The sequence below is a fragment of the Hypomesus transpacificus genome, chromosome 18, assembly GCF_021917145.1.
Source record: "Hypomesus transpacificus isolate Combined female chromosome 18, fHypTra1, whole genome shotgun sequence".
Lineage (NCBI taxonomy): Eukaryota > Metazoa > Chordata > Actinopteri > Osmeriformes > Osmeridae > Hypomesus > Hypomesus transpacificus.
The window spans coordinates 724,618-749,780 of NC_061077.1; the positions used below are offsets into that span (position 1 = coordinate 724,618).

A 25,163-nucleotide genomic window follows, 5' to 3' on the forward strand; every position below is an offset into this window, starting at 1 on the left:
GAGGAGAGGTTGTTGACGTCACCTTTGCCTATAAGTACCATGATGACCCGTTGATTCCAGCAAGAAATACTGCAGCAATATCAGAAGGACGTGGAGGGTTTTATTTACCCAAACCTTATTTTCAAATGGGCCCCGTCGCCTAGCGTTAACTCCCCAAGCCTGGCCGACTGAGTATACTGGGTGATACGGAACATCAGCACATCTGACTGAACAACAAGAAAGTGAGTTTGCGAAAAGGGCTACTGTTTTTCCTATTGAACTACTGTATTGCGGGGGCTAGCAAACTAACATTAGCCTAGCTTGCTAAGGACTAGGGTAGATGCATTACAGTCAGTTGTTCGTAATAATAACACAGAAAATGGCAGACATTCGAAGGTTGTTTTGTTCGATTTTAGGCTTTGCTAACAGTAATGACCACTATACGTTTGGAAGTCCTGAATTCATATATAGTGTATCTTTCATCATGTCCCGATGAACAATACTAGCAACAATCTTTTTGATTTTTGTTTACCCCTTTTGGTGCATCTCGAATGTTAATGGCTAACCTTGACCCTTAGGGTAGAAATTCTTATTGCAGATTAATGTTTTTCCTACACCGTTTTAATTTGGTAGGCATTTTATACAGCTTTAACGATTCAGCATCTCTTACTTGACAGTTTTTCATCACTTTTTTTCTTCCATCTTCTCACGTTTGTCCAGGGTTTCCATCAAAACAGATTCAACAACAATCAGAAAGATGGCAGCAATCCCAGCAGGTGGCTCACTCGTTGCTACAACCGATTACTACCGAAGTAAGCTGAATTTGTTGATCTTATAACCGGAAAGTGTTAACGTTAACTTTGAACCCATTCTTTGTCAGGTTAATTGTCTGCTGTGTGTAGGGTATTAACCTGCTATCATAAGAATTATATTTTCCAGCCCTAACGGTCTATCTCTTTCTCTCAGGGCGCTTGGGCTCTACATCTAGTAGCAGCTCATGTGGCAGTTCGGAGTACAGTGGTGAAGTCATTCCACACCACCCAGGTGAGCGGAGCTGGCATTTGAAACAAGCACATATTCGTCTTGATCGGCCCATGGTTGTGTGTATATAGTCAAATTATATAAATATGGGGTGTTGTTAATGTTGCTTAAGAAGACCAGTGAAGGTTCCACTCCTGAAATTGTGAAATTTTGCCTGGTCAGTCTTGTAGTACAGCGTTATGCCTGAGGCTTGTTAGGGGTTAGGCAGGATGTGACTAACTAGGGTTTACCTAATACCATGCGGTTCACCAGAGATCCTCCTACATCAATCACATTTATTTTTTATATGAAGACATGGTTTTTAACACTCACTGGACTGTGGTGGCTGTGATGTACGCTAAATCATTTGATCGTTGTGTTGTCAGGTCTTCCCAAGCAGGACTCTGGCCATTGGTGGTCCAGTTTCTTCTTCGGCAAGCAGAACCAGCCAGGGATGACCACGTTGGCTGAAGAAGCCAATCAGAAGTAAGTATAGACACACTGGAATACCGGATACTTTTCCAAAAACCTAATGATCTCGTAATAATTTGGAACTTCTTGACCAAAAGGGAACCATGCTTGTTACTAACCTGCAGCCCTTCCTCTAGCAGGGTGGGCGTCGTCACCAACGGCCAGGTGACCTGCGTTGCCAGGGAGATGGTGATGCGTCAGGCGAGTGAGTCCAGCGAGGCGGGGAGTCCTCCCCCCTCTTCCTGAGCTCAGGAGGCGGGGACAACGCTAGGGGACGAAGGCCCCTAAATGTGTTTTTTTGTTGTTTTTTTTATAAATTGGTTTGTTTTATAGAACAGGCTGTACAAGCCTCTTTTTATTGTTTTGTTTTTTAACCTTGTTTTTATATTTCACTGAATAAACTTAAAAACTTTAAAAAATAAAAAGACCAAGAAACCAACAATGCAATTTTCTATGTTTGTACTGTATTATTAATGTGTAGTACAATGGTGATGTTTGTTACCTGTTGGTCTAGTCTCCTTGTGATGACAGATTAAAGTAGTCTATTGCAGCCTATTATCTGTGTGGCTTCTCATTTAGAAATACTGAAGTGTTTCCTGGAACAATGCACAACTAACTGTATAACAGGCAGAGCTTCCTGTTTGTTCTCTCATAATCAGCAGCTTTGGTAGTCATGGTTACGTTAGTGTTTTTACTCCATTCTAACAACTCAGATTCAGCATGGTTTTCTGTATTGGCTTTTATTTATTTTTATGACAGGTTTGAAAGACCAATTCAGGGGTAGACTAGGAATACATGAGCTTTTCCTCATTTGGTCTAGAACTGAACATCAAGTACTGCTGTATTTGCATATAGTCTATAGCCTACAGCATAGACCAGAGAGTGAGGTTGCTATAGGTTATGTAACTGTTACAGACGCCCCTATACACACTAGACCATTTAGCTGGAACACAAAGTCAAATGGACAAAACACACAATTAAGGAAACAAAATGGCCTCCGGAGTTGAAAAGAGTGTTTGTCTTATTAGACACGCTTTTTTTCCCCTCCTGTCGGTGTGCAGTTTTTCCAGGTCACTGGTTAGTCATCACAGCAAGTGGCCATGCAGGTTGGTTGGTTGGAAAGTCCTTTCATCCAGCCAACATGCTGGCTCTGCTTCCCATCATGCACCTTGTGTCTAGTCTTGCCCCAGCAACAGGTCTGAGCGTGAAGAAACAGCATGGACTTGGGCTGGATCATTCCTAAACGTTTCACGTTCAAACATACTCTTTTCTTTATTTTTCGGACTCTATTCCTTCGCAGACCTGACGGGAGAAAGCTAAGCGAAGCTCTTCTGACCTCAGATCTGGGGGAAGGCAAATCAGAGAGGATCCACACTGGAGATCTGCACGCACAACTGAGACAACTTCCCAGCTGCTGCCTGGCAACCATCCAGCAGAACGGACAGAAAGGAACATAATGTTCTTGACATTTGTTCAACATAGGGGGAAGTTCTTAGAGCTGGGGAATGCAGTGAACGTAAAGGAAAGTCAAAGTAAAAAAATAAGTTTTGTGTCTGTCATTTGTCTATTTGTATGCATAGCCTTTTGGCTTACATCAGTAAATGTCACTTTTTAGAGAAAGTCATGTCTTACACACAGTATTCCAGGGGTGTTGTGTCACCTTTCAGTCTGCCTACACAAAACAAGACAGGTTTTCCTGGCGGTGCAAGGCTGAGTTTTGTGTCTTTGTTAATTGTTGCACAAAGGGCTATAAAACACCAAACCCAGTTACACTGGCTGGCTATGCTCATGTGCAAAGAGGGGGGGAGAAGAGGAATTGGAGGATTCCGATGATGACATCTTCCTGTTCTCCAGCATGTAAACCAATGGGGTTGGATGTTGGGGCGTTGACTACTTGACGGCTCTGTTGGCAGGGCGGGGATGTTTGTTGGGGGTGGACTGGCTGAAAGGGCTAGCCAGGACAATACTGACCCAGCAACCCCTGGTTATCCCATCAGGAAACCCTGTAGAGGAAAGAGAGAGGGGGGACATGAATCATCCTATTATTTTATCTATACATTTTATTATATTTTATCATTCTCCTCATCATCAACAACGTCATCATCAGCACAGTTGGTTTACCTGGCGGTGTTGTCATGGTGACCCAGACGGTCACCTGTCTCTGTCTGGGTGGCAAGGGGCCTTCAGAGAGACTGAACTCTGACTTGGTGCTCTCAGTAGGACTGCTGCCTACACAGAATCACAATCCCAGGAAATGTGAGTTCAACATGTCCCTAAATGTGGGGCTGCTCCCATGCTGCATGCCACAGGGAGGTGTGGGCCTAGGTCTCGCTGCATGAGGCAGAAACCAACGTGGGCGGTTCTCAGCCAGAAGCAGGCAGTGGGCACAGACAGCCTCAGGATCTGGCAGGCCTCCCCATATGACTAAGCCTGTGAGTCAGTAGGTTTTCTTCTGGAGGCTGACACAGCACCAAGCCCTGCTGGCTCTGCCCGTCAGCCCTGGAGAGCTGCACAATGCCTCCATGCTATACACTGGAGGTCATTATTAGGATGAACAACAGCATGTTCATACCCTTTGATAGGCTAACGGCGGTGGAGTCACGAACGCTGTCAAAAAAGAACGCGTTTGGTTCTGTCCAGGCCGTGACACGCCACCTCAGTGTGTCCCAAATGAAGTTCAGAGTTTAAAACTTACTGGAAAAGTGACACGGTATAGACTGATGACTTCACACATGATCCACTGCCCCCGCCCCAAAGTCCCCTGTCTACACTGCTGGTGATTCAAGTCAAACATTTGCCTAATGGCACAGGGACAAAGTCAAGGTTTAAAAATAGTGCTGTCACCCGTCGATTTTGTGGACTCATCCTTACTTTTGTAGAAGTGGTTCCGAGCCAGCAGGCAGGCTGGAGCGTTGACGCTGGTCATGTTGACTGAAGACGGTTCACCTTGGAACTCTTCGAATTCCCTGAAGAGACAGAGAGCAGGGGCATTATGGGTAAAGGTGAACTGATAAGACCATACAGGATGGAGGTCCCTCTACTCTGAACTCAGGGACAGTTTACTTAAAATGTGGCAACATTTCTATTTCAAGCAATGATGTGGAAACACTATGTGTAGTCTGGGAATGGGTTTGTATGTGTGTCTGTGTATGTTTGTGTGTGTGTGTGTGTCCTTGTGTAATTAAAATAATATAACATTTACATGATAGTTTTTGAACAAATAATGTAATCCAGCTTCATTTGGCAGTGAAGTGAAAGGACTGTTCTGTCATGGTCACCAGACCTAATGATCACAATGCTGTGTCAGACAGTCCAGTGTTCTCTCCCTGATGTCCAGTCTGAAATATCCCTCTGGGACACAGAGACCGAGTCGAAGCTGTCTTGTAGGGAAAGCTGTTCAACTGCAACCCACTGTAATCCCTGAACTGACAGAAATCTAATCAGCATCTGACGTAAAAGAACAAACGCACCAACAACAAAACACTGTAATTCTCCTTACAGAAGTCTCTTGACCCTAAGACATGTGGATGATGATTTCCAACAGATTCAGTATGACTGGAAAGTACCATACAAGCCACATTTGGATGTCAGTATACATTCTCAGATTCCACAGGAAGACAAGCCTCTGGTCATGCCTGGATCAACGATGTGACAAGACACTTCATTGTTTCAGCTGTGGTCAGTGGACCGGTGACTGCTGTAGCAAGGAATCTGATGTGTCAGCGAGGCCAAGTCAGGGTTGTGGTGTTTTTGTTACTCACTGAACCTTGCAAATTAGCTTCTAAAATTCTCTTGATTATGGTTTTTACTTTGTGTTAAATCAATGTGTGACTATTCAGACTGTCAATGTGTGCTTTGCTGGAGAAACAAGTTCTATGAATCCAACAGCTGTAAAGTGGAATCCAGGAAATTCAACTATCTAGGATGGAAGTTTGTGTCTGTGAATAGCAGAGTTGTTAAACTGTTGTTACACTGTTATTATATTGTTAGTACACTGTTATTGTGTTATTACCAGTCATCAAGTAATTTGTACAAAGTACATATACTTTGTTACTGCACTCATGTAGGTTTTTCTGGTATCAGTACTTCAACATTTTTCTGACAACCTTTTACTAAAACACAAAAACAGTTTTACAGAGCCCATACTTCTTTATTTTAACTTAAGTCAAAAAGTGGACTAAACTTTGAAGTACTTCTGTACCTCTACTGAGTGAAGGATGTGTGCACTTTGGCCATCTCTGGTGAAGAGTTTTCAGTCTGAGACTAAGTTTGTTACATCTCTGTGTGACAAACACAAACGTGTACGGGCACACCACATGTTTGTCTTCTGTGGTGTTTAGACTGTGTTCTGTGTTGTTGATATAGAGGTGTAGTTGGTTCAGGGTGAACTTCTCCCCCGCAGAGGACACAGCGGCTCAAGGCTGCTGTACCAGCACCCAGTCTCCTGCTAAATACGGCTGCTTTATCTGACGTCTCTGTTGACTCTAGATTAAATGGAGTGCAGAGTGAGAACTGGACCAGGATGCAAAATATTTGTTTTCTTCAGATTTCTGGTAAAAACAGCAACAAAACAGGAAGAATTCAGGATGGCTCAAGACTGCACAGTGCAGTTCTGTTGGAGGAATTCCATGTGTTTATTTTAACTCTATTCTGTACATATCTGATACTGATATCTGATTGGTTCACCTGTCACATAACAGGTCACATGTAAGTCACTTCTTCAAGAAGATTTATTACATAAGTATTCCATTGATGAAGCCTCAAGGTATAACAGGTGCTTGTCAATAAGTAGGGGAATAATAATTCTAAATCGAACATCTGTAACATTTTCATATAGTCCATTGATTAATTCAATATTACATTTTGATTAATGTGTCCCGGCAGTTTATTGTGGTGCGGTCTCCCTCTAGTGTTATTGTTTGGTACTGACTCCACATCCATGTGGGCTCTGAATCCCATTGCTGTGACAGGAATCCAAAGTTTTGATAAAGGAACGTGCACACCCATTCACACACAAACATGCCGGTGCATATACACACATTCACATACAAACATGCATGCACATGCACACACATTCACACATACAAACATGCACTCTTATACACACACACACACACACATACACACACACACACACACACAGACTTTATGTCTTCACCCGGGGCCTCCTGTATTATGCAACACCCGCCAGTCTGCTTTACATAAGAGAACGCTTCCGAAGATGTAGACTCACAGAAGCCCAGCCCTCTGAGCCTCACAGACAGACCGTATGGAGCATGTAGGGCTGGGAGTACACTGGGCCTTGCTGCCAGGGAGTACACTGGGCCCTGCTGCCAGGGAGTACACTGGGCCTTGCTGCTAGGGAGTACACTGGGCCTTGCTGCCAGGGAGTACACTGGGCCTTGCTGCTAGGGAGTACACTGGGCCTTGCTGCCAGGGAGTACACTGGGCCCTGCTGCTAGGGAGTACACTGGGCCTTGCTGCTAGGGAGTACACTGGGCCTTGCTGCCAGGGAGTACACTGGGCCCTGCTGCTAGGGAGTACACTGGGCCTTGCTGCTAGGGAGTACACTGGGCCTTGCTGCTAGGGAGTACACTGGGCCTTGCTGCTAGGGAGTACACTGGGCCTTGCTGCCAGGGAGTACACTGGGCCCTGCTGCTAGGGAGTACACTGGGCCTTGCTGCTAGGGAGTACACTGGGCCTTGCTGCTAGGGAGTACACTGGGCCTTGCTGCTAGGGAGTCCGGCTGGAAACAGGCTCTCTGGAACTAACAGACTAACTTCCCTTCACTCCACAGCACACATCTCTATCTGGGTTGTAATGAAGAGGAAGGTTCGTGTTTCCCTCAAAGTATCTTCATGCGGCGCTTAAAATAGCCACGCTGAGATTTTTGCACATAGCTTAGCTTGTGCCCCCTTGCCTCACAAACACACACACACGAGCGCGCACACACATACACTCTGACCTAGTTCTCTGCAGAGAGGCCAGAGTGAGGTTCTGGGCCTGCAGCCTCATCAGCTTCAGGATGAACAGCAACTCACACGGGTGTGTCGCACACTCCACCCCTTTCAACATACCAACACCGACACACTGTGTGATAGTGTGGTGGTTGGTATGTTCTCTGTCCTTTCAGCTTCCCAATCACATTCCAAATCTCAAACACAGGACAGAACACAATGCATCACACGTCTTGGTCTGAGAGGTCTGAGAGACAAACATGGTTCCCACACTCTAAATTCATCTCTAGATTTATTCGACTTTATTCAGCACAGAAGCTTGCTTTTTGATTAAAATCTCTTATGGCTTTGCCCCTAAATCCCTAGCCCCAGCTGTAGAAACCAGAGGATTTGACTGCTGTCCACATCCCAGGACTTAAGCCTGAAGCATTCCTGTGATGCAGGCTGTTTCTAAGGAACTACTCAGTTAATGTTAAACAGCTGCTTCAGGTCACAAGAGACAGACCTTTATCAGTGTTCCTACAGCCTGAACATGCACAGTGTGGTGTAAACATATCAGTCCTGCTAACCAAATCAGGCGTCTCATATAACAAAGGACTTTGTCCAGATCCTTGGGTCCATGAGCCTGTAATATCCTGGCTGTTTGACTGAGTCAGCAGACAAAGACCTGCAGATAAGGCACCAGAACCAGCCACACACACACACACACACACGCACACACACACACTCTCACACACACACACACACACACACACACACACACACACACACACACACACACACACACACACACACACACACACACAACTACTCTAATGATTTATGCCTCTATGAGCCAGAAAACATTTAAATGATGCATTTAGCAGTCGTTACACTGCTGTTACACTGTCATCATGTTGTTGTTACACTGTTGCAGAGTGTACATAAGTATATTTTCTGGCATAGGGATTTACAACTTTTTACTTTCAGTCCAGAATTCTTTTTGAGAATGTATTTTTGTATTAATGTATTAATATGATGTGAGGTCCAGTTACCAGCGTGGCATTAAACAGGTAGTAGTAATGGCTACTTAAGTATATGTCAGAGCCCATACTTCTTCACTTTACCTTGAGTGAAAAAGTGTAGTCAGTACTTTTACCAGTCTTTTTGAACATGTGCATCTGTACTTCTACTTGAGTGAAGAACGCGTGTACTTTTACCATCTCTGGCAATCTGCGTAAAAACCCTTGGTTGACATGCTGTGAGCTTGTTTACCAGCAACAACCATCTGACTGTTATTATGACTGTTCGTGTCTGACTCTGCTATTTTCAGACATGAAAAACACTCACTTCCATGTTTCACATAGCGCGTTAACTCATCAACAAATTACAGTCGTTAAGTCCCTCGTGCTTTCTTAAACAACAACCAACCCAGGGGGACACCAGCTGCTGGAGGGTCTTACCTCTCGCAGTCTCAAGCGTGCCCTCCCGTCAGCAGAGACGCCAGGCCTGCAGAAGGACTCCTTTGACGGACGGAATCCTGGGAAGGCCGACAGAGGGAAGGTTGGATGGAAGGTTGGATGGAAGGTTGGATGTGTGAATGGCAGATGCAGCGACAGTTTGTGTCCGTAGGCTCACGAAGACGCCTCTCCAAAAGAAGAAACGTACATGAGGCTGCTCTACTCTGCACACTAAGAACTCCACACACCCAGCGCTCCAGTTTTATTGGCTGAGAAGGCAGGCCTGCCCACCCCTGCTCCCAGCACCACCTCCCCCCCCTTCCCTGACCTTTCTTGAAGGATTCTTGCTCCCTAGACGGAGGGAGGGGTGAGAAAAACAACAAGAAACAGAGGGAAAACTAGAGAGGAGTTGAAGGAGAGACATCAGGTGGGGTTCGGGGTAAGGAGTGGGTTTAAGGCCTTCCATGCCTCCCTCCCTCCGCCCAAAGCAGTGGTACTTAACCCTGTCCTCAGGGAACCCCTGTCCTGCATGTTTCAGATGTTTCTTGGCTCCTGATTAAATGCATGTTCGTTACCAGGCTTCTACAGAGCTGATAACGACCCATTTATTTGAATCAGGTGTGTTGGAGCAGGGAAACATCTAAAACATGCAGGACAGGAGTTCTCTGAGGACCAGGGTTAAGTACCACTGGTCTACATTTACATTTATCCATTTAGCAGACGCTTTTATCCAAAGCGACTTCCAAGAGAGAGCTTTACAAAAGAGCATAGGTCACTGATCATAACAACGAGATAGCCCCAAACATTGTGGGTAGCCAAAACATGAAGCATACATTGTGAAAAACACAAATAAGTGCCAAAGGGAAGAAAGGGGAGAGCATGTAGTTAAACAAGTTACAATAAACAACATGAAGGAAGGAAGAAGGAAGTAGAAGAGAAATAAGGAAAGGTGACAGAAAAAAAAAGAGAGAGGGAGGGAAGGAGGCGAGAGAGAGGGGAGTGGGGGGTGTAGAGGGACAACATTTCCGAGGTGTTGATTACAAGGTGTGTCTTTCAGATCCCGGCCAAAGGAAGTGCATTTAGAACTAACCAGTTCTCCAGGTGAATAGTTGCTGATGTGTGCAGATATCTTGGGCTATCGGGCTGGTTGATTGCCTGTTAATGACAGTGCAGCAGCTCCACACATTTGAGCATTGCATCTCTCTTTGTCTTTCTGTCTGTTCGCCTCTCATCCTTTCTGAATGAACCCACCCCGTGTTCTGTCTCTACATTGAACTCCCTTTCTCCCGTGGTGCAGTAGAGTATAGTGGTAGCAGCAGGAGAGAGACCTCCCATTTTCTTGACCAGTGGGCTGCCCCCCCCCCTTCCTCACCCCCCCCCCCCCCCCCAGGAGGAATGCAGGCTGCACGAGCAGGGCACGCTTCATCACGTGCACTCCCACCACATAACCTCATGCACACTGCTGCAGGCCTGCATGTATACTACTGACTCAGGAAGAAGTTATTCAGAAGGAGGAGCCTGAATATACACACTGGTAGGCCCACAAGGGGTCCCCCTTTGAGGTGTGCATTCAAAGGCTGCCCTGTTTCGACAGATAGATATCAGTGGAGGAAATCATTGGGAGGTGAACTACTCCAACGCAATGACTTTGCAAAAACTCTTTGCTTCGTTCCACAGCCATCAGAGCCTCTCTTCCTTTACCAGACAGATGGACAGCCTGACAACCAGTCAGCCAGTTAAGTAGCCACCCCACCAGCCTGCCAGTTGGCCAGCCAGTCAGTACACCAGCCTGCCAGTTTGACAGCCAGCCAGTAAACCCACCTGCCAGTTAGACAACCAGGCTGCCAGTCAGCCAACCAGCCAGTAAACCAGGCTGCCAGTCTGGGGTGTAGGGTTGAGAGGGTGCATCTATTTCTGTGGTCTGACCTCTTTTGACCAGGTATCTATTTAGCAGGGTATCCACAGCAGCACTTTTACTGGCAGCTTCTCGACACACAGAGAAACACAGTAACTTACTCAGCCATGCAGACACGCACAGCCGAATACAAATGCTTTAATACACACAAAGTGTGTGTACGTGTGTGTGTCTGCGTGTGTGTGTCTGAGTGTGTATACACTGAATGGCCAGTGACCTAGTTTACCAAAAGAGACAGGGGGAATGCAGCACCTGCATAATATCACACACCACTAACCTTTGGGATGACTGAATGTCTCTACTAAAAAAGTCTATATCTTTCCCTTTCACACACACACATAGTGGAACATTTCTCACAGAAAACAAAACCCATTTTTCACACACTTAACCTTGATGATTTAACTTAATGATGATGATGAAAGTGGACAATCAAGCATTTACACGTGGGGAAACGGTATTTCCTTAAATACAAACATGGAATAAAAGGAGAAAGAATATATTAGAAAGTGAGAATCCCCAGCAACAACAACATCCACCACATTCCACAGGATGATGTCAGCAGTGTTCCCTGTTCCAGAATGGAAACAAGGGCAGTCAGCAGAGAAGCTGGTGGCTCAGACTGCAGGTAGAGGAGTCCTCTCCTCTCTTTACTAACACCTTGGTCAGTCAATGACACAATCAACACAGACTAACAGCAGTAGGATGCCCAGACAAGCTCTGCCTGTCGGCTCCTGTCAACATTTACCATCTGTGTTCTTGAATCTTCCGACTTGCTTGAAGTCAGTTTTGTGCTTGCTACTCAAAGGCTAATCAGATAAGCATTTTGTTTATTTATTCCAACTGCCTACTGCTAGGTGCATGGTCCCACATGTTGTCTCCACCTCCCCCTGGTGGTCAGCGCCTGTCACTTCAGCTACAGGGTCACTCCACCTCGTTCAAGTTAATGCTCTCCAACCAGGGGCTCAGGTCCTTGAAATCTGGCCTATCAGAGGGAAAGTCCTTCCAGCAGGACAGCATGATGTCATAGAGGATGTCTGGGCATTTGGGCGGAGCCGGCATCCTGTATCCATTGAACACCTGGCTGTAGACTTCTAAGTTGCTGAAGGCTGAAAGAGAGAAAAGCAAGGAAGAGATGACAAGAGAGGAGATGAAGGAAGAGGATGTTGAAAAGGAAATGTAAAACAGAAATGTAGAATATGTCTTTAGCGGGGACATCAACCTCACCTGGGTAGGGCACCGATCCATAGCTGAGGATCTCATACAACAGAATGCCAAAGGACCAGACGTCGGATTTGTTGGAGAACTTTCCGTGGCTGATGGCCTCTGGTGCGCTCCACTTGAAAGGGATTTTCTTCTCCTCAGAGATGTAGAAAGGCTCCTGGGGGGGGGGAGAGAGAGAGAGAGAGAGAGAGAGAGAGAGAGAGAGAGAGAGAGAGAGAGAGAGAGAGTGAGGCCTCAGCCTACAGGGCACGCGCACGCATCCGGTGAGCTACAAGGGTGCCCCCAATGCAGGGATTTTGAAACACACACACATACACACACACACACCCTGCTTCAGAGCTACCTTGATGACCCGCGCCAGCCCAAAGTCGGCCACCTTGCAGATGTTGTTTTCCCCCACCAGAACGTTCCGTGCCGCCAGGTCTCTGTGGATGCTCTGCTGCTCCTCCAGGTATGCCATCCCATCAGCCACCTGGGCAGCCATGTCCACCAGAGACACCAGGTCCATACATGAACCCTCCTCACCTGCGGTTACACACACACACACACACACTGCCAATGAGTGGAGGGGAAGTGAAGTCAATCAGAATATACTTAAGAAAAGCCAGACAGGAAGAAGAGTGGCTAAACGAGGAACACAAAATGACCAAAACGACAGGAAATGACATCCCCACCTCGCAGGAAGTCGAGGAGGTTGCCCTTCTCCATGAGCTCGGTGATGATGTAGTAGGGGGGCGTGGCGGTGCAGACGGCGAACAGCGAGATCAGGTGACGATGGCGGAGCTTTTTCATCATCTGCACCTCCAGCTGGAACTCCTTGTGGTTTAACTCATCTGTGATCACACACACAGACATGTTGCCAATGACAACATGTCATAAACAAATGAGAAAAGACAGGAACGGCAACATACTTGTTGATGTCATAGTATCAACAGCTGACGTGAAAAACACCAAACTGGAATGTCATTCAACGCTATAATTAGAACAGAGATTCGACCCAGATGACTTAAACGTTCTGTAAGTACAGCAACACAGCATGTGTTAGTGTTAGGGTTAGTATAGTCGTTTATTTATTGCTATCTGTATATTTAAGAATTTCACTTATTAAGCTTAGCATAGATGTAAATTTGTTCCGTGTACTTATATGTTATGTTATGCCAGGTGCTTGCGTTGTCTTGTCTTAAGAATTTCAGTGTCCAGTCTAACCTTGTGTTGTTCTGTGTACCTGACAAATAAAAGACTTGAACATGTGGTTCATGAAGAATGTCTTTCAGTGTCTTCGTGAGTCATGATAAGGCCCAGTTTAGGACGGATGGATATGTAACATTTGGGTGTTTTTCTAACAGGAACAGAACAGGAGGAACCACTTTGCTCTGTGTGTGAATCATAAGATCATTGTTAGTTCATTTGAGAAGTCTTAATCCTTGTGTGGCGTTCATATTTGTGTTTCTCATCAGATGTTTACAAGTCTGATGGACCCATAGTATTATTGGGGTTTTAAAAAAATACAGTCGTAACAATTTCTGTAAATAAATTGCCAAATTGCAGATGGCTGGGGTAGAGGGCGGGAAAAATATGATTTTATTTAATTATTTTAAAGTACTTGGCATAATAGTCCAGCTGGAAACTGACTGTTAGAGGTCCTTCTATGTGGAATATCGGAAGTGTAATCCCCCCTCCTAACACACACCGGCTGAAGAACGACCCCTACAGGAACGTTTGTGTGTTAGCGTACCGTTCTTGAGGATCTTGACGGCCACGTTGATGAGCGTCTTCCACTGACCCCGGAAGACGTCAGCGAAGTATCCGCTGCCCAGCTTCTCCTCCAGGGAGAACTCCTCCTTGGGCAGCTCCCACTCATCCACCGTGCTGTGGCTCAGGTCCTTTGGCTTGGGCTCACTCTGCAGGGGGGGAGGGGGGAGGGGGGAGGGGGGAGGGGGGAGGGGGGAGGGGGGAGGGGGGAGGGGGGAGGGGGGAGGGGGGAGGGCACACACACACAGACTCTTGGACATTTTAGACACACTGATGGAAACACAGACACTGAGACATGCACACACCGCAATGCGCACATACACTACCAGATGTCCTGTTGCAACCCTCTACACCACAGAAACTAAAGACCACAGTCCCACAGTTCACTTCTCTTATTCCTATTTCAGATAGAAAAGAGAAGAGAGAGAAGAGAGAGAGAAAGAGAGAGAGATGCACTGAGACATCAGGGAGATCAGCAGGTCTCTTTAACAGCAGCTCAGAAGGTACAGACTCACTGTCCATGCCTGTGAACTTGCCAGTCATTTAGTTGTCATTACAAGAGATGTAAGGTCAAAACAGACGCACTTTCTCTTAAAACGTGACTGGATTGAGAAATAAAGAGGGGAAATTACAAAGAGGAAGTAAGAATAATTGTACTAATCAAATCAAAATGTTTTTGTATAGCCCTTTTTACAAGCAATGTCACAGAGGGCTTCACATATGCCCATAGAACTGCCCCTCAACCAACCTAAACCCTCAAGTGAGACAAGGAAAAACTTCCAGGAAAACTCACTAGAGGAGGAAAAATTGAAAAAACCTTGGGAGGAGCAATTCAGTGAGGGATCCCCTCCTCCAGAGACGGTTGTCGAAAGAGAGGTGCAGAACACAGGCTAAACATAGCCATACAGCAGGGAAGTGTCAATGGGTGTGTTTCACCCACTGACACGTCCCTGCTGTATGACAATGTTTTCTGCACCTCTCTTTCACCAATCGTAAAGAGAGATACGAGACACCTACAGTCAACTTTGCTGTCATGTGTCTGTACAACAAACAGAGAGACTAAGGGGCCCTTCCTGGTCTCCCTTGGTCATAGATTGATGGTATGTTTTATTGTTTATTAATCCAAATTGCAACAGAAAATGTATTTGTGTGTACACACACACACTTACACACACGTAAAAGTGAGCAATAGTGAACACGAGTAGTGCTCTCACTGCTGAGTCAGAGTAGCTAGTTCTCTCAAGTCTTGTGTGTGTGTGTGTCTTCACCTTGGCGCAGGGTTCGCCCAGCCTGAGCAGAGAGCCCAGGTTGTTTGTTGAGTAGAACTCCACCAGATCCATTAAAGTGCAGAAGCTTTGGGTCTGGTTCAGGTGAAACCGTCCTCCTTCCTCAACCACTTTAAAATGTTTCACCTGTTTGTCAGATTTCACTGAATAAAAAATAAAACACACACACACCCCATGTTTACATGTATGCAATTACACTTCCACACAAAACCCAGATGCACACACACAAACCAAAACAGATGAGCAGAATGAAGACTAAAAGTTTGATTCATATGCAAACGACTTTGAAAGTTGGTTAAAGTGGTGTTCTAGATATGGATAGACCAGCTGTAGCTTACACAGTTCCAGAAATATTCTGCATGCAGATGGATTTAGTTATCCTCATTAGTTGATGCAGAACAGCAGCAGTCCCATGTCTGGTGGGGTATGTAGGTATATGTAGGTATGTATGGTAGAGCTGAATGTGAGTTGACTATAGCAATAAATAGGAATTTTGTATAGTCATAAAGCATCTGGAGGTTTTGTATTTCATCCTCTCTTTCATGGAGAGCTTGTCCACCGTCTCCACATCACTCTTCCACCTCCCCTCCTTCCCCTCCCCTCCCTCAGTCGTCCCCATCCTCCATGTCCCCTCTCTCTCTTTCATGGAGAGCTTGTCCACCGTCTCCACATGACTCTTCCACCTCCCCTCCTTCCCCTCCCCTCCCTCAGTCGTCCCCATCCTCCATGTCCCCTCTCTCTCTTTCTCTCCTCCTCCTTCCCTCCTTCTCTTTCTTTACCTGAGAGGACATGTCCCACGCTGTCTTTCTCGCTGAGGCGGATGAGGAAAGCTCCTTTCGCGTTCTCCGGAGACAGTAGATGGTTCATCGCCTCAAATCTGTCCATCTTCCCAAAATACCAGCTGGCCATGCAACGTAGCATAGACACAGGTTAGAACAGCATCATGACAGATGATATAACAAGTTATGAAGGTTATAAAGGAGTTTAATGTTAAAAATATGAAGATATACATATACAATGTACATACACAGAGAGACAGAGAGACAGAGAGAGAGAGAGAGAGAGAGAGAGAGAGAGAGAGAGAGAGAGAGAGAGAGAGAGAGAGAGAGAGAGAGAGAGAGAGAGAGAGTTGAAAGATGACAGTTCATGTGTTTGGATTCATGTACATTTCAAACATTTCTCTACAGATTTGTAGTCTTGCTGTGTTGCAGACTACAGCATCGTGATCAAAAGCGAGATAAGTCTACAGAACAACAAGGGTTATCAGAGAAAATGAGGGGGTCAGAAGGCTGAGCGGTTAGGGAATCGGGCTACCAATCAGAAGGTTGCTGGTTCGGTTCCCGGCTGTGCCAAATGATGTTGTGTCACTTCACCCTACTTGCCTCGGGGGAATGTTCCTGTACTTACTGTAAGTCGCTCTGGATAAGAACGTCTGCTAAATGACTAAATATAAAAACCATAGAGAACAACAGAAAGACTGACATTTTTTTGAGCCAAGACACAAATCTTCAATGAAACCCTTTGTATTTTGATAGTAGAAAACACTAATAATATGTGACTTTAGAACATATTTAGATTGTACCGAACCAAGTTTCTTAACTGTCAAAATTACTTCCACTCTTAGAATTAAGGAATATTCACGCTTCACTTTTCGTTGCTATTATTGACAATACAACGCAGAAGCAGACCAATAAGCAATATTAATTCTGTCCGCTCTTTACTAGTCAACTAAAAACCCCATCACCGACCCTCCCTCCACTCTCACAACTTAACAACATGAAATAAGTAAGGGGGGGGGGGGCAACATCGAGGCAAAGATACTCACGGTTGTGCCTCAACAGATTCTCCTCGGACAAGGTAGTGTTTTGGCACTATCCCTGTCACCAAACATATCCCATTCTTATCTATCTTCTGCGCGGTCCACCAGTCACCGTTCCGACTGATTATTTTGAAGAGTTCTCCTTCCTTGAAAGTCACTTCATCGTCTGCCCGGGCATCGAACGACCAAAGAGCCTTATACATGCCACTCTCTGAGGCTTTGGGAGGTTTGAGCGCTTCGCGGTGTACCTTGTACTGTATGGCAGACCCATTATCCAAATCAACAGGCTCGTCGGCATCGTTCTCGTTCCCGGTACCTTTATTACCTTGGTGGTTGTTCTTTTTGCCAAAGAGCCCGTCCCGAATCATCTCCACACACGAACATGATGTGCACCAATATTTACCCGCCATGAGACGGGCCTGATGATCTCTCAATTCGCAATAAAGTGGTGACGCACTAGCTCGAATGCACCTGTCCTACAGGTACTCGTCCAAGCGCATGTACTCTTTGCAATTTACTAAACGAAAGCGCCTACTGTGCTTTGAAAAATGAAAAGAAAAAGACTAACTTACAACTTCCTTGACTACGAACGAACTCCCCGCCCTTACAAAACCATCTGCGTGCCAGCCAGCCCACTTCAGTTTTAACAACACTACTCTCCTACCCTCAGTCATCAGACTAGGTCAGCCGTCTATGGTGCTCTGAGTGTGGTAAAGTTCCTGAAAAGCTCCAAGTAATATAATTTCACCATCAAATAGATCATACCAGAATTGTGCAATCTTCTTCCATGGCGTCCTCCCCAGCCTTGGCTGTCTGTACACAGCAGATGGAGACACAAACAGGGAAATCTCACCGTGGAACAGGTAAGTCTTCACTACATCTTCCACGATGAACCGAGTAAGAGGTCTAGTGTTCTGGGGTCTTCCACAGCCAACAGATTTCTAATCCTGGTGACAGGGCTGGACTTCCCCGTCACAGCACTCGAAAGATGCATGGCTGGTGTTGCTAGGGTGACATGCTGGCGGTTACCAGGGCAGAGGCTGTGGGGTCAGCTGATTCCCATCATGTCCTATCATCTTCTGCAGCCCCGGTATGAACTTCCCCAGGGTCTAAGGCCCTCAACGAGATCTCTGCTGATGATAAAACTAAACGAAGGAAGGCTGAAGACGAAAAGCTATCAGAACAGTTATCTCTTCCTGCTTGACTAAATACCTTCAGAATACCTTCTCTCTGCATCAAGAAGACCAAGGACTCTCTCTCTCTCACACACACGCACGCACACACACACTCAACTCGCATGCACACACTTTAAATACAAACTACAAACATATAGAACATACTTAATTTTTCAAAAAAAATACTTTATTAGCACAATATCTGTTATTAAGTACCTGATGGTGTGTTCAAGGTAATGTCTGTATGAACTACTGTATGAACTATATCCACATGGTATGGCTCAAGCAGAGGCGTTGTTAGACATAAAACTGTACTGGGGCACAGGCCCCTATTCATATCCCTTTTTTTTCTTGCAATCGTTCTGCACACAATGCACTACTAGGCTATATAAACTCCCCTTAACCCACTATAAAACAGTTCAGGGACGCAAGTTTTATATCAGCTTTGGCAGGGACATCAATTGTTAATGTGAGCACGCACATTTTCTTCACATTCATTTGGGAGCAAATAGTGTTTTTTTGAGCTTCATGTAATAATGTTTTTATGTGTTAGTCAAAATAAGATGATCTTTAGGTCTCATTTAGAAACTATCTTTAGTTTTGTAATGTTTTCTTAGCCTACCTCAATTCTGACTTGTGTGCCGTGTCTGACACCTGGACTTGTGTGTGCGTGCTGCAGTGGCCTGACATGGAATTCTGCATCGGTTAGTGTTTTCGGTTAAACACTTTTACAAGCGTTGATAGGGATACTGTGATGATTTTTTTCTGGGATTATCAATCGAAATGCACTGACTAATAAAGTAAAGTAAATTGTTAAAACTCAAACTTTAGATTTGACTGGGGCACAGTAGATTTATACTGGGGCACGTGCCCCAGTAAAAAGAGTCTAACGATGCCCATAGGCTCAGGTGTGAAGTCCTATGCTATAGTATAAGTATGTCATGCATCAGGTTTAAAAAATAGCATTGGATGTAAAATGGTAATTCTAGTCACTAAGTAAAATCTGCTGTAAAAGTCCTCTGTGTACTTAAATCTGTAGCTACCATGGCGTCCTCCATATTTGTTTTTAATACTGTAAGACCCCTGGTTGTAAAATTACAACGTTACTTTTAGGTCTCTAATTGCTTTTTTTTTTTAAGACCACATGTATCCAATGGCATTGCAAGGCAAGACAATAGGACCCATTGGCTATGTAAATGTGATGTTGTGATTTTAAACTGGGTCTTACAGGGTGAGTCTCTGTAGTGTAAACATTGTCACTCCGTGATTGGCCGTCTGGCCTACATGGCCTCCGTGTGATTGGCTGCCTGTGTATGCTACAAGACCAGAGCCCTGTAACAGTCAATCCATCTTTGAATCAATCTTTTCTTCTTCTTACTCTATCCTTGTACCCTGCCCACCTCTTGTCACTCCCATTCTTCACCCAATAAGAAGGGATATTATATTGCACAAAACCACAATTCATAACGGAGCAGCAAAATTCTAAAATACACATGAAAAAAACAAAATATTGATTGCAAGAGTTGGCACAAAGAGACAGTAATCAACAGAAATCCTTAACAGTTTGGCTCTCTTTCTGCTGTGGTTTAGTCATAATAATCATTCAGAGTAATGAGGTCAGGGGCAGCTCGTAGCATGTTTCTTCCCCTCCTTCTCTTCCTCCTCCTCTGTTATGTCATCCTCTTCTATCCACCCTTATTCCTCCGTTAGAACCCCCCCCCCCCCACCCTAGTTCAGCCCAAAATCGTTTCATGGCCTTTCCTGGTTCTTCAGTGCCTTTGTTGGAGTGTTTGGTACCTACACCACCCTCCTCTCTTCTCCTTTTCACTGCCAGCCTTCTCAGCTCTCATCCTCCTCTTCTCCTCCTCCTCCATGTTCACCCCTCCTCCCCCTCCTCCTCCTCCTCTGCTCCGCTCCTTATGGTGGGGAACAGCTGTCCAGCCTCGCTGCAGACCCAGTTTGATGCCTGGCTCGCCTGACCTGGTCTGCATTAAGACAGACGCCCAGCTCAGCTTTACACCTCGATGGTCTTGAAGTAGATCCGTGAGTAGATGTTGTCGAGCTGGCTGTGCAGCGCGTGGAAGGAGGGTCTCTTGGAGCACTCGGGGTTCCAGCATTGCATCATGATGTGGTAGATGTTGGGGGGGCAGCGGTTGGGGCAGGGCAGCCTGAAGCCTGAACCCAGGAGCTCCAGCACCTCCTTGTTAGTCTTTCCTGGAGGAGAGGGAGGAGAGGGGGGAGAGGGATGAGAGGGAGGAGAGGGGGGAGAAGGGGAGAGGAGGGAGAGGGGAGGGTAGGAGAGGAGAGAGAAACATAAGCACAAATGGTCCATTTGTAAGTGTATGGTGTGTGGGTGTGTGTGTGGGTGTGTGTGTGTGTGTTGTTGGCATACCGTCGTATGGCATCTTCCCCCGTGACATCATCTCATAGAGCAGCACGCCAAAGGACCAGACGTCCGACTTGACGGAGAAGCGCTGATACAAGGCCGCCTCCGGGGCCGTCCAGCGCACAGGGATCTTGGTGCTGCGACTGGCCGTGTACACACTGTCCTGGAGGGCCAGGGGAGAGACCAACGCTCAGACACACACACACACACACACAGGGCCACACACACACACAGGGCCACACATACACACACGCACACACAGGGCCACACATACACACACGCATACACCCACAGACACACACACACACACAGGGCCACACATACACACATGCATACACCCACACACACAGGCACACACATATCCACACACTCGCACAAACCTTGATGATCCGAGCCAGTCCAAAGTCAGCCACCTTGCAGACCAGGTCGTCCCCCACCAGGATGTTCCTGGCGGCCAGGTCTCTGTGGACGATGCTGCGGTCCTCCAGGTAGGCCATGCCCTCGCCCACCTGGCTCCCCATGTAGATCAGGTGGGCCGAGGTCAACATGTGGCCCTCTGGAGCTGGAGGGGGCACAGGGACGTTATGTCATGGAGCGACTAGGGAGTAAGGGCACGGGAACGGGGGCAAGGGAATAGGGGGCTAGGGAGTAGAGGGCTAGGGAATAGGGGGCTAGGGAGTAGAGGGCTAGGGAACATGGGGGGGGGACTAGTGAGTTGGATCAAGGAAGCAGGTTGCTTACAGGTCAGATAGGACTTGAGGCTGCCCTTGGTCATGAGCTCTGTGACGATGTAGACAGGTTCTCCTCTGGAGCAGAGCGCCATCAGCTGGATCAGCTTGGGATGGTGGAGGTTCTTCAGCGCATGCACCTCCTTTATGAAGTCATCCTGCTTGGTGTCCTCTGGAAGGGGGAGCAGCAGGAACATTAGGATGGCACCTCTCTCCCACAGAAACACACTACCACACACACACACACACACACACACACACACACACACACACACACACACACACACACACACACACACACACACACACACACACACCTTGTTTGAGCATCTTGATGGCTACTCTCTGGTTGGGGGTAGGCCCCGAGGACCACACTGCCTCCCACACCTCTCCGAAGTGCCCCTCTCCCAGCTTCTTGTGCAGCTTGAACTCCTCGCGCGGCCGTTCCCATGGCTCCATGTCGAACAGCTCCCTCTGGTGGAAGGGAGGAACACAGCAGAGAGGTCAGACCAAGGGGCATCCAAAAGGACAAACAGAGGGCTCACTCATTCTATGGGTCATTTAGGAAAAAACCTTCACAGATCTAGTCAGATGAAGATTAGAGGTATAGCAGAGACGTTTTACACAAACTGTCCAACAAGCTTTCATTTCAATATCGATAAATAGTTGAGTAGACATCCGGTTATAGTATATTATATAGTTCATGAATGAAGGAAACAAAATGAATGAATATTCAAATGGCTTGGGATGGTTTTACATCTAATAAAAACAACCTAGTATGTACAATATATTATTTATTTGAAATAATCAAGTGCAACACAGAATATGAAATGATCTGGTAAAACATAGAACGAATAACTAAACTGTGAAAACAAGACTATATATATGGCAGGTACTGACAAAAACCTGACCAAAATCAAGTAAACCAATGTGAAATGTGCTTTGAAATGTGAAAAAAACTTTGGTGATAAGAACAAAAACTCTTGAAATAATAGGCTATAACACACTTGATTTTGTTCTGGAGGTATCTGCGTGTCAGTCTAGAATCAACAATCAACAAACCACTGACAGTGCATTAAAAAGATTAAATATTCAATAAATTAGCTGCAAAAAACAGAGGCAACGTATGTAAAAAAAAAAACGGCATAATTCAAAAGTCGACCAGTGAAATTCAAAGAACAATCTGAGTGTTTGTATCTATAAGTGCCATATTATAGTGTGTGTGAGTCAGTCCTTCTGTCCTGGCCTGGGATTCACTGTCTCCGCTGGAAAGAAAGAGAGAAGAGTCTGGAATCACTGAGGGTCTCCAGGAACTACCTCTGAGTCACTCCTGACCCCTGACCCCTCTGCTCTACTCTACTCTGCTGTACTCTACTCTGCTGTACTCTACTCTGCTGTACTCTAGTCTACTCTAGGTATATTCAACTTTCTTTAGTTGACAGTCTCCCCATTGGGTAGGTGGACGTTTGTGTGTGTATGTGTGTATGTGTGTATGTGTATGTGTGTATGTGGACTGAAACCCACCTTCTGTGTGCAGGGCTGCTCCAGGGGGACCCCTAGGCTCTTGGAGTTGTTTTGGTAGAACTTGATGAGTTCCCCCAGCGTGGCGAAGGACACCTTGTCAGACACAAAGTAGGCTCCGATGACAGAGCGCTGGATACGGAAGTGGAAGACCTTCGCTTCACTCCTGACTGTATACACACACACACACACACAAATAAATAAAAGAAAACCTCTTGGTTTAGATAGTGTGGAGACAGAAGTGAGGGGTTAAGTAGAGGGAGAGAGAAAGATAGAGAATGTCTGAAAGAGGCCTGCTTGCTTAAGATGGTGTAAGAGGGGGAGAGATAGAAAAGAGTGAGGGAGAGAGAGAGGAAAGCCTACCTGAGATGGTGTACTCGTCACTATGGCTCTCACTAATACGGACCAGGAAGGAGCCATCTTTGTTTTGGGAAGCCAGGAGCAGCTTCTCTGCCTTTAAACGGTTGATGTTTCCATAGTACCACCTTCACACACACACACACACACACACAAACAAGCACACGCACGCGCACACACAGAGAGCAACGGATGGGTGGAAAGATGGACGGGGCAGGGAAAGAAACAAATAGACAGAAAGAGACAAGCATGTTCATATGGACAAGCAGACACATGATATGACACTTTTGCCTGTGCACAGTGAGTGAGCGCACGCGCACACACACACACACACACACACACAAACACACGCACAGGGCACTAACTGAACACTAACTAAACATTAAGCACCTGACAAGCTGACGAAAATGTATGAACACAATACAAAATATCAGGGAACAATCTCTCAAATATCCCTTTGTTCTCACATAATGAAACGCCCAGTTAATGCACATTTACTTTATCTTCATCTAATTTAATTAATCTAACAATCAACAAAACAATCTTAATAAAGTGTGAAATTTAAGGTGACATTTCAAGTGTGTTATCAACTTGGACCGAACTCGTATTTACTCAGTCACAGGGTGCGGCTGCCTTGTGGATAGTTGGTGTTGGGTGTGTTTCCATGACAATCATTTCAACTTAAAACTGTCAAGTACCGGTTAAGATGAGGTCATGTCAAATGTTTTGGATTTCCAAATCCTGCTATAACTTTAATTTAATTCCGTATTTAGACAACTTTAAAAACTGAACCTGGCCCTTTTGTATTTTGTAATAGATAGCCAACAGAAACGTAATACAGAGCCATTGTTAGTGTAACAACAATGTGTTGGCTGCCCTATTAGAGAGGGTTGCTGCAGTGACTCACGCACGCACAAAAGCACGCACAAAAGCACGCGCGCACACACACACACACACACACACACACAACCACGGTAGCCCAAAAACTTTGGACATTGAGCAACTCAAAAGATCACACCACGCGGAGCTCTGTGGTCTATCTCTACAGTTTAAAGATCAAATCGTCACTTGGCCAAATTGATAATAAATCATTTATGCTGGTTCACATACAGCTCCTGTTATAGCAATCTCATGTATGCTATTTTGTACAATGTACTATATGAAATCTGTGAAACAGAGAGAAATAAGGCTATAATATCTAGACACATTCTACATAATACCGCATACCGCCCCCGCATAGCCTACAATCAAACAGCACTCACTTGTATTTAGCGAATTCGTCCTGTAGAAGTGCCACATAGTTAGCTGGTATCAAACCGGATTCCAGCGTGCCTGTGAGTTTCTTGGCCAGGACATAGTCTCCCCTTTTCTCAATGACCGACAGCTTGTCACCTTCCTTCACAGTCAACTCCTCCTCGCTCCTGGCTTCAAAATCAAACAGAGCAGCATAGAGCTGCGTGGGTTTCTTCTTCGGGGTCGGGACACGGATATCACCTGAAATGGTAGGGATCTCCGCCGGCCTTGTGATGTTTGGGTAGTGGAGTTCGGGCCATATGCAGTTCCATAAACGACTCAAACATGGCATGCAGGTACGACAACAGCCCTCCATCCCAAACCTGCCGCAGAACCGCGGTCTCCAGGATAAAAAAATTAAGGGGGTCGGCACTCTACAACAATAGGCTACGACGCCAAAATTATTGTTATTCCAAATAGGTCAGTTGCCTACAGTTTCGGTACGCCTTCCTTTAGCTCTTTCTTGTCTCACCCACAGCACACATAATATGCAGCGCCAGCGCTAACGGGGCAGATATTCAGGAGGAACCGGTTTAGTGTGGAGATGGATCTTGGATATTAGGCTGGTACTCGAGGGCTGTGGGAATGCGGAAACGACATATTTGACGAGGAGGCGACACAATCTCCAGCGATCGAGTATCAATTTAGACTAGTTAATTTACAAATTAAAGATCATTTCATCACATTATTCTTGGCTAAACATTTGCCTCAACAATTCAGTCTATCATGCAGGCTTTATGCCAGTATGGGGAAGCAGAAAGCACATGGACTCTTGTTTTGTGTTGGCGCGATGAACGTCTCCCGCTTTCCGTACACCTGTCTCCTTTCCACTCAACACTGCACT

The 25,163-nt window shown here is 45.9% G+C and overlaps 3 protein-coding genes and 1 long non-coding RNA gene across 6 annotated transcripts; 1 reads left to right on the plus strand and 3 right to left on the minus strand.

Moving 5' to 3' along the window:
- The first annotated feature begins 45 nt into the window (after positions 1-45).
- On the plus strand, positions 46-1,909 carry ppdpfb (pancreatic progenitor cell differentiation and proliferation factor b). Of its 2 annotated transcripts, none has more exons than XM_047040542.1 (5): positions 46-221; positions 700-791; positions 946-1,023; positions 1,386-1,485; positions 1,611-1,909. In XM_047040542.1, exons 2-5 carry the CDS (start codon positions 737-739, stop codon positions 1,714-1,716), a joined length of 339 nt encoding a protein of 112 aa, XP_046896498.1. In that variant the 5' UTR covers positions 46-221; positions 700-736; the 3' UTR covers positions 1,717-1,909. The 2 variants fall into 2 exon arrangements, with proteins under 2 accessions (XP_046896498.1, XP_046896497.1); XM_047040541.1 differs by having other exon boundaries at positions 47-221; positions 1,608-1,909.
- Positions 1,910-2,741: 832 nt separating this feature from the next.
- Positions 2,742-9,396, minus strand: LOC124480888. The gene is made up of 4 exons (XR_006957589.1): positions 8,870-9,396; positions 4,342-4,436; positions 3,592-3,699; positions 2,742-3,473 (listed from the first exon to the last, which is right to left on the minus strand). It is a non-coding gene; the product is annotated as an uncharacterized LOC124480888 (long non-coding RNA).
- Positions 9,397-10,259: 863 nt separating this feature from the next.
- Positions 10,260-17,456, minus strand: LOC124480193 (protein-tyrosine kinase 6-like). Of its 2 annotated transcripts, XM_047039297.1 has the most exons (8): positions 16,866-17,455; positions 15,820-15,941; positions 15,023-15,183; positions 13,738-13,903; positions 12,677-12,835; positions 12,346-12,527; positions 12,006-12,159; positions 10,260-11,887 (listed from the first exon to the last, which is right to left on the minus strand). In XM_047039297.1, the coding sequence occupies exons 1-8, from the start codon at positions 17,267-17,269 to the stop codon at positions 11,703-11,705; spliced, it is 1,533 nt and encodes a 510-aa protein (XP_046895253.1). In that variant the 5' UTR covers positions 17,270-17,455; the 3' UTR covers positions 10,260-11,702. The 2 variants fall into 2 exon arrangements, with proteins under 2 accessions (XP_046895253.1, XP_046895254.1); XM_047039298.1 differs by lacking the exon at positions 10,260-11,887 and having other exon boundaries at positions 12,045-12,159; positions 12,330-12,527; positions 16,866-17,456.
- A 1,243-nt stretch (positions 17,457-18,699) lies between these two features.
- On the minus strand, positions 18,700-24,862 carry srms (src-related kinase lacking C-terminal regulatory tyrosine and N-terminal myristylation sites). Its single transcript, XM_047039299.1, has 8 exons — positions 24,289-24,862; positions 23,033-23,154; positions 22,673-22,839; positions 21,466-21,622; positions 21,162-21,320; positions 20,801-20,982; positions 20,427-20,583; positions 18,700-20,248 (listed from the first exon to the last, which is right to left on the minus strand). The coding sequence occupies exons 1-8, from the start codon at positions 24,633-24,635 to the stop codon at positions 20,049-20,051; spliced, it is 1,491 nt and encodes a 496-aa protein (XP_046895255.1). The 5' UTR covers positions 24,636-24,862; the 3' UTR covers positions 18,700-20,048.
- Between the last annotated feature and the right edge of the window lie 301 nt (positions 24,863-25,163).

Excerpts from the sequence above, each read along its gene's own strand:
- ppdpfb (XM_047040541.1), top strand. The coding sequence starts at position 737 with ATGGCAGCAATCCCAGCAGGTGGCTCACTCGTTGCTACAACCGATTAC. Across the intron at positions 1,024-1,385 it reads AGTCATTCCACACCACCCAG|GTCTTCCCAAGCAGGACTCT; the intron begins GTGAGCGGAGCT and ends TTGTGTTGTCAG. Across the intron at positions 1,486-1,607 it reads GCTGAAGAAGCCAATCAGAA|CAGGGTGGGCGTCGTCACCA; the intron begins GTAAGTATAGAC and ends CCCTTCCTCTAG.
- LOC124480193 (XM_047039297.1), bottom strand. The coding sequence starts at position 17,269 with ATGGCGGGTAAATATTGGTGCACATCATGTTCGTGTGTGGAGATGATT. Across the intron at positions 15,184-15,819 it reads CGTGGGACATGTCCTCTCAG|TGAAATCTGACAAACAGGTG; the intron begins GTAAAGAAAGAG and ends TTTTTTATTCAG. Across the intron at positions 12,528-12,676 it reads CCTCCTCGACTTCCTGCGAG|GTGAGGAGGGTTCATGTATG; the intron begins GTGGGGATGTCA and ends GTGTAACCGCAG.
- srms (XM_047039299.1), bottom strand. The coding sequence starts at position 24,635 with ATGGAGGGCTGTTGTCGTACCTGCATGCCATGTTTGAGTCGTTTATGG. Across the intron at positions 22,840-23,032 it reads TGACGAGTACACCATCTCAG|TCAGGAGTGAAGCGAAGGTC; the intron begins GTAGGCTTTCCT and ends GTGTGTATACAG. Across the intron at positions 20,584-20,800 it reads GACTGGCTCGGATCATCAAG|GACAGTGTGTACACGGCCAG; the intron begins GTTTGTGCGAGT and ends CTGGCCCTCCAG.